Source organism: Pristis pectinata, chromosome 3 (assembly GCF_009764475.1).
Source record: "Pristis pectinata isolate sPriPec2 chromosome 3, sPriPec2.1.pri, whole genome shotgun sequence".
NCBI lineage: Eukaryota > Metazoa > Chordata > Chondrichthyes > Rhinopristiformes > Pristidae > Pristis > Pristis pectinata.
The window spans coordinates 25,630,041-25,644,335 of record NC_067407.1 but is presented as its reverse complement, the minus strand read 5'-3'; the positions used below and the strand labels follow the sequence as shown (position 1 = coordinate 25,644,335).

The window sequence follows — 14,295 nt, the reverse complement described above, 5'->3', positions numbered from 1 at the left end:
ATTTGCAAATACACGGTGGATTTCAAAATCGTAAAAGTGAAAGGATATCTAAATATTAATTTTTGTTGACTCTGGCATGCCTCCGTGTCTCTTTGTGTTTCTCCATATTCCCCATCTTACCCAGGGTTAGAATAAGTTATGCTCGTATGTGCACATACATTGCACTCCTCACCATGCAGGTATGATTCAGTAACAAGTAATATTAACACTTGAAGTAAACATGATGAGTTACAACCTCACAGCAGCAGACAGAGAGATAGCTGTTAGCAAAGTAATTCATATGTAATGCATTATTCAGCTCTGTAACTGCACTGTACATGCGTACTTATATATTTGTTTTATATATAATTGATTCACATACAGTACAGTACTTCCCCATTTTGAAAGATAATTAATTCATGTATTCACAGTATTTACAGATTTAACCTTGCCATAGATTTTTTTAAAATCTCTTTGACTGACTCAAAGGAGTTCATGTCATTGACATTGTATCCATTTCTTGATTCAGTTTTCCAGTATAATATTGTGTCACTTCTTTTAAACTTTCTACTGTATCAACATCTAGAATGCATTCATAATCACATAACTATTTTTTTCTTGTTTTTGTTTGTCCCTTGCTGGAATTATATGAATTACTTAAACATTTATGATTTTATCTCTTTTTACTGCGTACTTCATCAAACCATTTCCTTTCCTCCCAGATAAGAGGTCCTCCAGCAGATTTCACCATCTGCAGTCTCTTGTGTCTCCATACAAATGCTCATGTTTGAATTGCTTCTTTCCATCACTTGCGTATAACTTTGTTTCTAACTCAACTGCCTCTCTTCCACTCTTCCTTCAGGATTTAATTGGAGGGATACCAGTTTCAGCGGGATGAGAGTAAATTGGAAATCAAAGTTGACAGGTTTGAAGGAACAAATGGTTCAGGTACAGTTTAAGCATGTTCCCTTGAGAAGTAAAGGAAGAACAAACACATCCAGAATTCCTTGGATGATGAATCAGAGTCAGAATCAGATTTATTATCACTGACATATGACGTGAAATTTGTTGTTTTGCGGCAGCAGTACAGTGCAAACACATAAAAATCTATAAGTTACAAAAATAAATAGAGCAAAAAAAAAGGAATAATGAGGAGGAAGATAAAGCAAAGTAAGGCCGCATGTGACAAGTGCTGCATTGTAAATACCAGCAAGAACCAGACTGATTATAAAAGAATCAGAAGGAAAGTGAAAATTAAAATAAGAGAGGCAAAGGCAGCATACGAGAATATATTAGCTGCCAACATCAATGGAATCTAGAAATGTTCTTAAGGCATAAATTTAGTAAAAGGTTGGGGTGTGTAGGAATGAGGCCCACTGAGGACAAAAATGAGAACTTGCACGTGGATATTGAGGGCATTGTTCAGGTACCAAATGAGTACTTTACATTATTCTTCATGAGGAAGAGGGTGTTTTCAAAGTAATAGTGAAGGAGATGATAGTTGAGATGCTGGATATGTTAAAAAATGATAGCATTAGAGGATTTAGAAAAGTGAGCTGAATTTAAAGAACCCTATGGGAATCCTCCGAGAATTTTGAAGGAAACAGAGGAGGAAACCATGCAGATACTGACCCTAACCTTCCAATGCTCTTTGCATATCGGTGGAGTTTGAAGGCTGGAGAGTAACAAATGTTATTTTCTTGTTCAAAAAGAAGACAATAGGTATAAGCCCAGCAACTTCTGGCAGGTCAGTTTAAGCCTTGGTAGTGGGAAAGCACTTTGAAACATCAATAAGGGATAGGATTAATAGTCACCTGGAGGTAAATGGATTAATTGAAGCAAGCCAACATGGACTTGTTAAGTGCAAATTGTGTTTAACTCATTTGATAGAATTTTTTGATGAGGTAACAGATAGAGCTGGCAAGAGTAATGCACATGGACTTTGAGAAGGCTTTTGACAGGGTGCCAAATAACAGCCATATCAGCAGAGTTGAAGCACGTGACATATAAGGGACATCATTTGAGTCATAGAGTGATACGGCATGGAAACAAGCTCACCAAGTCCACACTGACCATCAACCACTCCATTGAAATTTGTTTACTTCTTCCTGTGTTCTCATCAACTCCTTCAGATTCTACACCTACGTAGACACTAATAGCAATTTACAGTTGTCAATTAATTTCACAACACTCATGTCTTCGAGATGTGGGAGGAAACTGAAGCACCCAGGGAAAATCCACGCAGTCACAGAAAGAATTTACAAACAGAGAGCACCCAAGATCAGAATTACACAAAAATGTGAGGTGATGCATTTCGGTAGAAAGAACAAGGAGAAGGAAAACAGAATACAGGATACCATTCTAAAAGAGATGCAGGAGGAAAGGGACCTGGGGGTATGGATGCACAGATCATCGAAAGTGGCAAGGTAGGTTGAGAAAATAGCTAATAAGGCATGTACAGTTCTGGGATTTATTGAAGCATGAAGTATAAAAGCAAGGAAGTTCAGCTGAAGGCAGGTTCCATTGTGGCTTCAAGAGGGAATTATGTTGGAGGAAAATTTTCAAGGCTATGCAGAAGAGACCAGTGTGTAAAACTATAGAGGTACTCTGATGGAGAGCTGGCACAGACATGATAAGCTGAATGGCCTCCTGGGCTGTAACCATTCTATGATTTGGCTGAACCAAATGCTCTGACTTATCCAAGTATTAATAACAACGGGAGTGTAAATGGCAGAATGTTGTGTTGTTAAAAGTTTGCTTATTGATGACTCATTGTTAAACTTGAGAGCTCTTGTAATACCTATTTCTTCTTTGCCAATACTCCCTGATTTCTCAGGCGCATCATTTGCTGCTGGATAAAATTATGAAATAAGTGTGTGTTATTTCATTTGCTTCATTAAGTACTCAAGGAGAAATAAACAAAACTGTACACTATTACCAGAAATTAGTGCTTCTGGTAAACCATGACATAAGGTGAATTTTGGTTCTTTGGTAACACACTCAATGTGCTTCACCACAATCTGTTTTGCGTGACTATGTATGAGTACTAAGGAGTTATCAATCCCCCTCTCATAATGATCAACGTGCAATCATTGCCATTTCTAACTTTACAAAGGTGTATTTGTTGGCTTGGTTCTGCAGACCTGATTAGCTCTTTAAGATCGTTATCTAAAGCTGATTAACAAACTAAACTTCTGGCAATTTCGTTATTTCTTACGATACCACAATGTTCAGTTTGAATCTTTTCCAAAGTTCGTCTTCTTAGCATGCTTGGTCTGACAAGTTGTGTCCACATTTAACACAACCTTGTTCCATCAGTTATAGTACCATCCCATGTCTTCATCAAGACGTTTGTCTGATTCAATCCATACTTTTAAAGTTCATTCATATACTCATTTTGGAATAATACTGTTTTTAATGTCTTGGCTATTGCTGTTCCTGCAAAATCATCATCTACTATTTTCAATGTGACTCTCCATATGAATTCAGATTTGGCAACCTTTCAGGCTTGATTATTGAATCATATAATCACATGGAGATAAGAGTGTGGCCCATTTTTGCATTCTTGACAGTACTACCAACATAGGATTATGATCAAATGTTTATGGTGTATGGACAATGGAAAAGCCTGCTCAGTCAGAATTGAAACTTTTTTTCACTACAACATCAATTACTCATTCCTCTTTCTCAAAATGGACATGATTTCCTTCACTTTTCATCATTTAAAAAAAATCATTGTCTATTACATGACTCTCGATCCATAATTCAAAGTGTCACACACAAATTTCAATGTATGTATTATATTGTGAACTAACGTGGATCCACTTCCCATTACCGATCATCACCTACCTGGTTCAATGTCACCTTGTAATTACCACATTGTTGAACAGTGTCTAGCTTATTTTCACGAGAACTTCATTTTGCTCTAATTTATCTAACACTTCCTTCACTGGTTCTTAAGTGCATTTGGAACAGGTAAAAGCTTACTGTAGAGTGGTTTTACACCTGGCTTAGAGGGATATGAGCACTGTGATCTGTAATACTGGTGTAGGTATACTTGGACATTCTTGTATACTTTCCAATTATAATGCCTAAGTATGATTTTGAAACATTCATATTCAACACCTCTTTCTAAGCTAGTTTCAATTGTTTGAGACAAGGTTTGCCTATCAGTGTTGATCAATTGGTATAATTACCTACAACCTAACCTTGGATAAAATTCTTTAGCCATTTCCATCGATATCATAACTGTGAATATGAATCCAATGTAAGATTTTGTTTATTAACTTTAATTGAACTACCTCATTGATTAAACCACAATCAAAACTGTCATGCAATATGCCCTGTAAGATGTCAGAATTGCAGTGCTGATACAGGTCCAACAATGAGACAACATACTTGGTGACTGTCATGACTAATTTTTGATTCCCAGTTGCACTCCACAATCTGTTAATTTAGAAATGATCCTCTATTTTTTTTGTGCTGCTTTGTTAAACAACACATCTTCAGTTACGTTAATAGATTTGCTAATGTAATGTATGTTTTGCAACATGTTTCAGCCCAATAGCTTACTCGTGTTCTCCTACAGCATTGTTTATTCAGGCCCGTCCTCACCATCACTATGAATTTCCCATCTTTTATTTGCTATATAAGAAAAATCCATGCATTCTGTATGTGAACTGAAAGGCTCATACACCCAGTCACAGGCAACAAAGCTTCCAATGCAACCATCTTTTTCAAGTAAGTTCCAGACATGCCCCACACATGACAGACTCTAAGACTTATCTTTTTTTAACTGATTTTTCCATCCCCTTGTCCTCGTTATCAATTTATAATGTATGCGCATGCATTTTTATTCCATGGGTACTGCAGGAATGCATCATTCACATATATTGTATAAATACACCCTTTATTTGCGTACACTACAGGAAGAAAATAGATATGTCATTCATTATGTAGAAAGGAATCTAGAAGCCCACAGTTACTTGTTTTAACTTCAGCCCCACCCCGTACAAGAATTAGTTCATGTCTTGTGCAGCCAGTGCATTGGGAGAAACAATGGCAATCACCGAATCACCGTAGAGGGAGAAGAAGACAAAATGACTGCTCAGATATAGGCTGGTTATATTGGAAGCTCCATGCATATGATCAGGTGTGTGGGCCCTTCACTTCACATTTAAAATGTGAGGGATTTCATTAGTCTGAAAATGCTTTGTGTTTTGTATCTCAGGAGAGAGATTTCAAATATAGTTTATTTGAAACGGACTTCCGTTTTTTGACTGTTCTGAAGGAACGAAATAAAAAATAGCATAGATTGTGAAATAGTGAATTATTGGACCATTTAGGGGAATTCAGCATATATAAATGTATAAACTAAAAATGCAGCTAAACAAGTAAATATTACCCAGATATTAAAGGTTGGAATTAAATCATCTCTGATCTAGAATCTGATACAAGTGTCAAGATCTGGACTGAAATAAAACTGCTCATGTCACATATCATTTCAGAGTATTCAAGATTCTTGGACTTGTAACAGGGTGAAAGAGAAGCTCATTACAGCCACAGCAAGACGGAGGCAGAGGGCAGCAGTGACTGAGCTTAGCAGAAGTTCTTGAAGAGTGTGGTGTGAAAACTCTGAACAATTCATTCAGACCATGGCTGACAAAAGTTCTGAAGCCATGTTGGTAAGCTATTAATAAGATGTTACTATAACAAAAAATCAAGCTCTGAAGTTACATTGATAAAACCTGGATCTTCCCTTTTCTGTGTGATTTTTCTCTGGAAGTTGTGTTTTCTCATGCAAGGGGTGTGTTCTCAAGCTCGGATCCACTGAGGTTGTGCTCTTATTGGTCTCAGTTACTCTTGTAACAGAGGAAAAGGTCTAAGGTCACAGATAAAGGAGTAAACCAGAGTGCAACTCTGTGTCACAGTGTGTATGTGACTTGGGAAGTTAGGGTCTTGCCTGCCAGATTCCTCAGGCTTAGAAACAGTAAGAAGAGGGTTGACAATGTTTCTGGTGCAGTGTCAAGAGACTCACTAATGACTTCTCCTGGTGTGATGCAGCCCAGCATTGAACATTACCCAATCTCTTCTGGGCCTAAACAAGGTTTCAGCTGAGTCTGAGGTCTGAGATAAAATTTGGTGGTATGTCACTTAGGTTCTGATATCTGGCAGAGTGACACAGTAGAGCCACTACCTCAGAGCACCAGAGATCTAGGTTCAATCCTGACCCAGTGTGTTGTCTGTCTGAAGTTTGCATATTCTACCTTTGACCTCATGGGCTTCCTCTGGGTGCTCTGGTTTCCCCTTATGTCCCAAACACATGTGGATTGTTTGGGTGATTAGTCATTGTAAATTGTTCCTAGCATGTAGGTGATTAGTAGAATCTATGGGGAGAATAAAAATGGCATTAATTTAGGATTGGTATAAATGGGTGGTTGATAGTTGGTATTGAGCAATCAGTGGGCCAAAGGGCCTATTTCTGTGCTGTATGTCCCTGTGACTCTATGGCTATACCTTTCTAAAATTTGACATCTTGGCCTTCAAATGTGACGGCTATGATTTTCCAACTCAGTGACCCCACATTCTGGCAGAGACCAACCCTACAAAAGAATTGAAGTCCAAGGAAAAAGAGTGGAGCGTGGTAAAAGCAGGCTCATGGTAGCAGTCCCAACAAATGAAAATTTCACCTTACCATATGATGCATCTCACAGTATTTTGGAATGCATCATGAACACGGCTTTGATATTTTTGTATTTCTTCACTGATGCTTTAGAACATAGAACAGTACAGCACAATACAGGCCCTTTGGCCCACAATGTTGTGCTGACCTTTAAACCTCACCTAAGACTATCTAACCCCTTCCTCCCACATATCCCTCTATCTTAAATTCATCCATGTGCTTATCTAGTAATCTCTTGAATTTGACCAATGTACCTGCTTCCACCACCGCCCAGGCAGTGCATTCCATGCCCCAACCACTCTCTGGGTAAAAAACCTTCCTCTGATATCCCCCTTGAACTTCCCACCCATTACTTTAAAGCCATGCCCTCTTGTGTTGAGCATTGGTGCTGGGAAAGAGGTGCTGGCTGTCTATCTATTCATCTTAATACTTTGTACACCTCTATCATATCTCCTCTCATCATCCTTCTCTTCAAAGAGTAAAACCATAGCTCCCTTAGTCTCTCCTCATAATGCATATTCTCTAAACCAGGCAGCATCCTGGTAAATCTCCTCTGCACCCTTTGCAATGCTTCCACATCCTTCCTATAATGAGGTGACCAGAACCGGACACAGTACTCCAAGTGTGGTCTAACCAGAGTTTTATAGAGCTGCATCATTTCCTTGTAGCTCTTAAACTCGATCCCTCGACTTATGAAAGCTAACACCCCATAAGCTTTCTTAACTACCCTATCCACCTGTGAGGCAGCTTTCAGGGATCTGTGGATATGGACCCCCAGATCCCTCTGCTCCTCCACACTACCCAGAATCCTGCCATTAACTTTGTACTCTGCCTTGGAGTTTGCCCTTCCAAAGTGTACCACCTCATACTTCTCCGGATTGAACTGCACCTACTACTTCTCAACCCAGCTCTGCATCCTATCAATGTCCCTCTGCAATCTTCGACAATCCTCCACACTATCCACAACACCACCAACCTTTGTGTCGTCTTCAAACTTGCCAACCCACCCTTCTACCCCCTCATCCAAGTCATTAATAAAAGTTACGAAAAGCAGAGGTCCCAGAACCGATCCTTGTGGGACGCCACTAGTCACAGCCCTCCAATCTGAATGCACTCCCTCCACCACAGCCCTCTGCTTTCTACAGGCAAGCTAATTCTGAATCCACATGGCCAAGCTTCCCTGGATCCCATGCCCTCTGACCTTCTGAAGAAGCCTACCATGTGGAACCTTGTCAAATGCCTTACTAAAATCCATGTAGACCACACCTACTGCACTACCCTCTTCAATCTGTCTAGTCACCTCCTCAAAGAACACTATCAGCCTTGTGAGACATGATCTGCCCTTCACAAAGCTGGCTGTTCCTGTACAGACCATGATTCTCCAAATGCCCATAGATCCTATCTCACCCACTTCCACAGCTTCCAGGCACATCTTCCAACCTTTATCCCTAATTGGTCCTACCTTTACTCTCGTCATCCTTCTGCTCTTCACATAAGTGAAAAAAGCCTTGGGATTTTCCTTAACCCTACTCACCAAGGCCTTTTAATGTCCCCTTCATGCTCTCCTCAGCCCCTTCTTAAGTTCCTTCCTTGCTACCCTATATTCCTCAAGGGACCTATCTGATCCTTGCTGCCTAAACGTTATGTATGCTGCCTTCTTCCTCCTAACTAGATGTTCCACCTCTCCTGTCACCCATGGTTCCTTCACCCTGCCATTCTTTCTCTGCCTCACCGGGACAAATTTATCCCTAACATCCTGCAAGAGATCCCTGAACAACATCCACATCTCCACAGTACATTTCCCTTCAAAAATGTCATCCCAATTCACACTCACAAGTTCTACCCTTATAGCCTCATAATTTGCCCTTCCCCAATTAAATATTTTCCTTTCCTCTTTGCTCCTATCCTTGTCCATGACAATGCTAAAGGTTAAGGAGCGATGGTCACTGTCCCCCAAATGCTCACCCACTGAGAGATCTGTCACCTGGCCCAGTTCATTACCTAATACTAGATCTAATATGGCATTCCCTCTAGTCGGCCTATCAACATACTGTGACAGGAATCTGTCCCGGACACACTTAACAAACTCTGCCCCATCTAAATCTTTGGTATTAAGCAGGTGCCAATCAATATTTGGGAAGTTAAAGTCTCCTATGATACCAACCCTGTTATTTTTGCACCTTTGCACATATTTTCTTTATATTTTGAAGGTCCTCTATCCCTGTTGACAGAAAATGTTAGTGAGGGGTTGAAATTAAAGTTCATTTTATTTTTATCAGAAATTATCTGAAAACAATCAAGGTTAATGAACGTGGTTTCATTGACTACTGCATTTGTCTCATCAGGCCTCAAGGCAACAAACTGAGAATTGTGCATACTCCTCCTTTTCCAATTGGTGCATTTGTAGGGAAGGTCACTGGGCAGTGAGCCCACACAAAAAAAATCTTTAAAAATTGCACATTCAGCTTTATCCTTCACAATTGGTCAAAAGGCTAAACTTAAAAAAGGGGAAAAGGCAAATAGGTTTTTGGCCTTTGATGCTCATTTTCCCAGAGGCCATTACGAACAGTTCTTCTCTCATCACTCAGCACCATCTCCTACCAAAATCACTATAGCACCATTCTCACTTCACAGAGGTACAGATACTCCCAGGCCCAGTCTATCACTGGTCCTCACCCTCTCCCCACTTCCATTTCAACATGTGTTCATTGACTTCCTCCAGTGGTTTGGGAGACACAGTCTTAGAAACTGTAGCAAATTGCTGCAATGTGTTTTGTTAACAGATTTACTGGAGGGTTTAGGTGTTCAGGATAGTGGACTCCTTTGTCCTGCATGGTATTAAGCTTTTTGTGCACATTTGGAGTTACTCTCATCAAGGTCCAGGAGGACACTGCAATGAATAGAAAAAGTGCTAGAAACACTCAGCAGGTCAGGCAGCATCTGCGGTATGGGAAACAGAGTTAACGTTTCAAGTCAATGACTTTTCATTATCATCAATTCTCATGCTCAATGGCCTGAAATGTTACCTCTATTTCTCTCTTGATAGATGCTGCCTGACCTGTTGAGTGTTTCCAGCATTTTTTTGTTTTGTTTCAATCTTCTGCATCTGCAGTTTTTTTGTTTTTCGATTACTTAAGAGTTTTGATTCTTGGCTTGTATCTTGTAGACATAGGAAAGATGTTCTGAAGTTGGATGAGTTATTCAGTCTCCTACTTGATGTCTAGCCACAGTAGTTACATAACTGGCCTAATTAATTTTCTGATCAGATGGTATCCTTCTTACTGAGCCCTTTGGTAAATGTTACTCTGTCTTCTCCTCCTTCCCTCCAAAGTGGCAACAATAACTTCCCACCTATATGACCTTCTGCTCCTCTTCTTCCTCAGTGTGTTCCTCTTCTCTTATTTGGCCTCTATTAAAGATGCAGCTCTCAGTCTCCCTCTCTAGCTCTCCCTCTCTAGCTCTCATCTCATCTCTCAGCTTCCTTTGCTCCAGGGAAAACAGTCCTAGCCTCTGCAGTCTTCCCTTATAACTCAAGCCTTCCAGTCCCAGCATCATCCTTGTGAATATTTTCTGCACTCTCTCTAGCTTAATCACATCTTTTCTGTTGTGTGGCAAACAGAACTACATACCATACTCCATGTGCAGTCTAACCAACGTTATGCACAGCTGTAACATGACCCAAATCTTGAACTCATTGCCTTTGAGGATGAAGGCAAGCATGCCATACACCTCCTTCTTCACTCTATCTACCTAGGTTGCCACTGTCAGGGAACTATGTACTTAAACACCAAGGTCTCTTTGTTCAACAACACTCCCCAGGGCTTTGCCATTCACTTTGTATGTCCTGCCCTGGTTTAACATCCCAAAATGCATCATTTTTCACTTCTCTAAATTAAATTTCATCTACTATTTTTATTTGACAATTCAGTTTTCAAAGGAAGAGTAGGAGTCTGTTGGTGGCGCTCGATGGACTAAGTCATAACTTGGCTTTGGTCCAATCACTTTTTAATCTTCCATTTACCTCTTTTTAATAAGTCTTTTACAATACTGGCACAAGTTTAATTTTGATTTTTAACTGTTGAAATGAGTACGAGATCTAAAGTGTCAGCTAATGGTAAAGGTATTGGAGACCAACCTACTTTGGAAGCTATTTCTAATCTGGATAGAAAGTTCGACTGGAGCTTTGCTGAATTGGAAGTCCATTTTAAAGGACTTTGAAGACAGACAAAATACACTCATCCAGGAAAACGCCAAACAAAATCAACTAATTGCTGAACTCGACCGAGCTGGTAAAGAGAGAGATGCCAAACTCCACTCACTTGAAAAAGCCTTAATTACGACCAAGCAAAACCTGGAAAAGCAACAACAGAGGATCATCGACCTGGAAGGACGCAGCCGGTGGAAAAAAATTTAAGAATCATCAGATTTCCAGAGAACACCGAGACTGGTAACTCTACGGATAATTTTTCTAAACTTCTGGTCGATGTGTTTGGTCCCGAAATGTTCCCTGTTCAGCCTATCCTTGACAGAGCTCATCGTGCATTAAGATCCAAACCTTCTCTGGACCAAAAACCATGGCCAGTAATATTGAGATTTCATTATGTCAACATCAAGGAACTCTCGATTTGTACTGCTCGTGGATGTGGAATGATTCAATTTAAACAATGGAAGTTTCGAATAGTTGAAGATTACACCCCAGAAGTTATGAAAGAAAGGCTGACCTACAAACCAATTATTAGCTCGTCTCTCTCAAAACAATTATCATCCTGCACTATTATTCCCAGCAAGGTTGAGAATTACACTACCTGATAAATCGCGCAAATGGTTTAAGTCCGTCCAAGGGGCCGAAGAGTTTCTTATGAACTAGCTTTTAATTTTAGAAGCTAAGAAATGCGGAAGAGAGACAGTGTTTTTCCTTTGATTTACTACTTACTTGCTTTATTATCCAATTAATTTTTAGATTTAAACCTTTCCTTTTTCTTCTTTTAATATTTTTAATGTTTTATTTTAATAATAATTAAGAATCTAACAAAATGACTGATTGTTTGCTTTCTTTTCGAAATAACTATTAAACTGCATCTTTTAAATGCCAACTGTTATCGCCCTTTGGCTCTGTTTCAATCTCACAACTTTGGTTGTTAGTTCAATATCTTTGTTATGACTATGTCGATAGCCTTTAGAGTAAACATGAGTGGTTTATACATTTTTTTAGCTTGGACTACTGCCACCAATAGAACTGGGGTTAGATCAATTAGAGGGTAGCTTTCTGGCTGCCTATTGGCCAGTTTTCAGGCTGTTGGGGGGTGTGGGGCTGTTTTTAGTTTTTTTTTCTTCTGGACTAAACTACAAATATTTCGAAATTGTCATCATATCCGCTTCCTCTTTGAACTGTTTTTTTACTTTTCCTGCGGTGAGACTCGTGTATACAAGATTAACCCTTTACATACCATATGTTTTTTAATCTGTTAAAATGGATAAGACTATTAATTTTATTTCATGGAATGTTAACAGGTTAAACAATCCAGTCAAGCGCAAGAAGATCTTTAAAGTTTTTCACAGATTAAATGCTCAGATCATTTTTGCTCAGGAGACTCACGTCAGGAAGAAAGATAATCAACGTTTTTTTAGATGTTGGAGGGGTCAACAGCTCCATTCAAATTCACAAGCAAAGGTGAAAGGAGTCTCTATTTTTATAGACTCCTCAATTTTGTTTGTCCATCATGAGACAATATCAGACCCAAATGGTAGATTTTTATTAATTACTGGCCTACTTCATAACAAAAAAGCTGTTATGGTTAATGTTTATGCACCCAACGTAGATCACCCTGAATTTTTTAAACATCTGTTTGCATTTTTTCCTAATTTAAATGAATACACTTTGATTATGGGTGGAGATTTCAACTGCTGTTTAAACCCTTCGATGGATAGATCTATGTCAAATCCTGCACTTTCAAACAAATCCACTGTCTTTATTAACTCCTTTTTAGTTGATTCCGGAATTTTAGATGTCTGGAGATTTCTACACCCATATGATAAAGAATTTTCATTCTTTTCTCATGTCTACCATAATTACTTGAGGAGTGATTATTTTTTTTATTGATGCTAGACTAGCTCCACTTACTACGGGCTGTAAATACGATGCAATTGCCATTTCTGATCATGCACCATTGAAATTATCAATTAAATTAGCAGATGTATCCTTCGATGTCAGACAATGGCGATTTAGCCCTTCTCTGTTACAGGACTTAGACTTCATCCAGTTTATTAAAGAACAGATCTCATTTTTCCTTTTAACCAATTTTACTGAAGAAATCTCCAGTGGGATAATATGGGATACTTTTAAAGCTTATATCTGTGGTCAAATTATTTCATATTCCGCTGGATTGAAAAAACGAACTAATAACGAAATACGTATATTAGCTGACAAGATTAAAGAAATCGATAAAAAATATTCTGATACTCCTAATTTGGAGCTTTCTAAAAAGAGAACAGAACTCCAATTACAACATAGTTTATTACTAACATCTTCAATTGAAAATCTACTATTTAAAAACAAAAGTCAATTTTATATACATGGTGACAAATCTGGTAAATTATTAGCCAACCAATTGAAAACTACTTTATCTAAACGTCAGATTAATAAAATTCGTAAACCAGACGGTACCTACACAATAGATCATGTTCAAATTAACAAATCCTTTCAAGAATTTTATTCTTCTTCATACCAGTCAGAATCCCCTGAGGATTCTACATTAATGCATGATTTTTTAAGAGATCTGAAGATTCCCCAATTATCTTTAAATGAACATTCTACATTAGATGCTCCCATTTCGGAGGAAGAAGTAAAGAAAGTAATATTTTCAATGAACTCGGGTAAAGCACCCAGCCCTGATGGATATACAGCTGAATTTTTAAAATCCTTTTCTGATATTCTTGTTCCCTGGTTAGCAAAAAGTTTTAAAGATGCCCTATCAGTAGGTGAACTACCACAATCTTTCTATGAAGCAACTATTTCTTTAATTCTTAAAAAGGATAAAGATCCCACTGATTGTGCATCTTATAGACCTATTTCTTTATTGAATGTAGATTCAAAAATATTTTCCAAAATATTGGCCTTTAGATTGGAAAAGGTTCTTCCACAAATTATCTCTGAAGACCAGACAGGATTTATTCAGAATCGTTATTTACGTTTTAATATTAGGAGATTAATGAATATTATATATACCCTTTCATCCCAAATTCCAGAATGCGTTGTCTCACTAGATGCTGAAAAGGTGTTTGACAGGGTTGAATGGGAATATCTATTCATTACACTTCAAAAATTTAACTTTAGCCCTAAATTTATATGTGTGATTAAACTGATTTATTATACACCTATGGCTTCAATACTTACTAATAATCAAAGATCTCTTTTGTTTAGGCTTTTTTGAGGTACTAGACAAAGTTGCCCTTTAAGCCCTTTATTATTTGATATTGCTTTGGAACCCTTGGCTATTGCACTCTGGGATTCTTCAAATATATGTAGCATTACTCACGGACAGAAGATTCATAAGCTTTCTCTTTACGCAGGTGACCTGTTACTTTATATTTCTAATCCGGAGGAATCTATCCCCACAGTACTATCACTACTAGAT

The 14,295-nt window shown here is 38.4% G+C and overlaps 1 protein-coding gene across 5 annotated transcripts in view; it reads left to right on the top strand.

Moving 5' to 3' along the window:
• Positions 1-14,295, top strand: part of slc6a9 (solute carrier family 6 member 9) — a 211,145-nt gene that overhangs the window by 20,105 nt on the left and 176,745 nt on the right. For all 5 annotated transcript variants that reach the window (XM_052013130.1, XM_052013128.1, XM_052013129.1 and 2 more), the window contains exon 2: positions 5,487-5,663. In XM_052013130.1, the coding sequence (XP_051869090.1) occupies positions 5,634-5,663 (30 nt within the window). In that variant the 5' untranslated portion in view covers positions 5,487-5,633. The remainder of the gene's footprint in view (positions 1-5,486; positions 5,664-14,295) is intronic.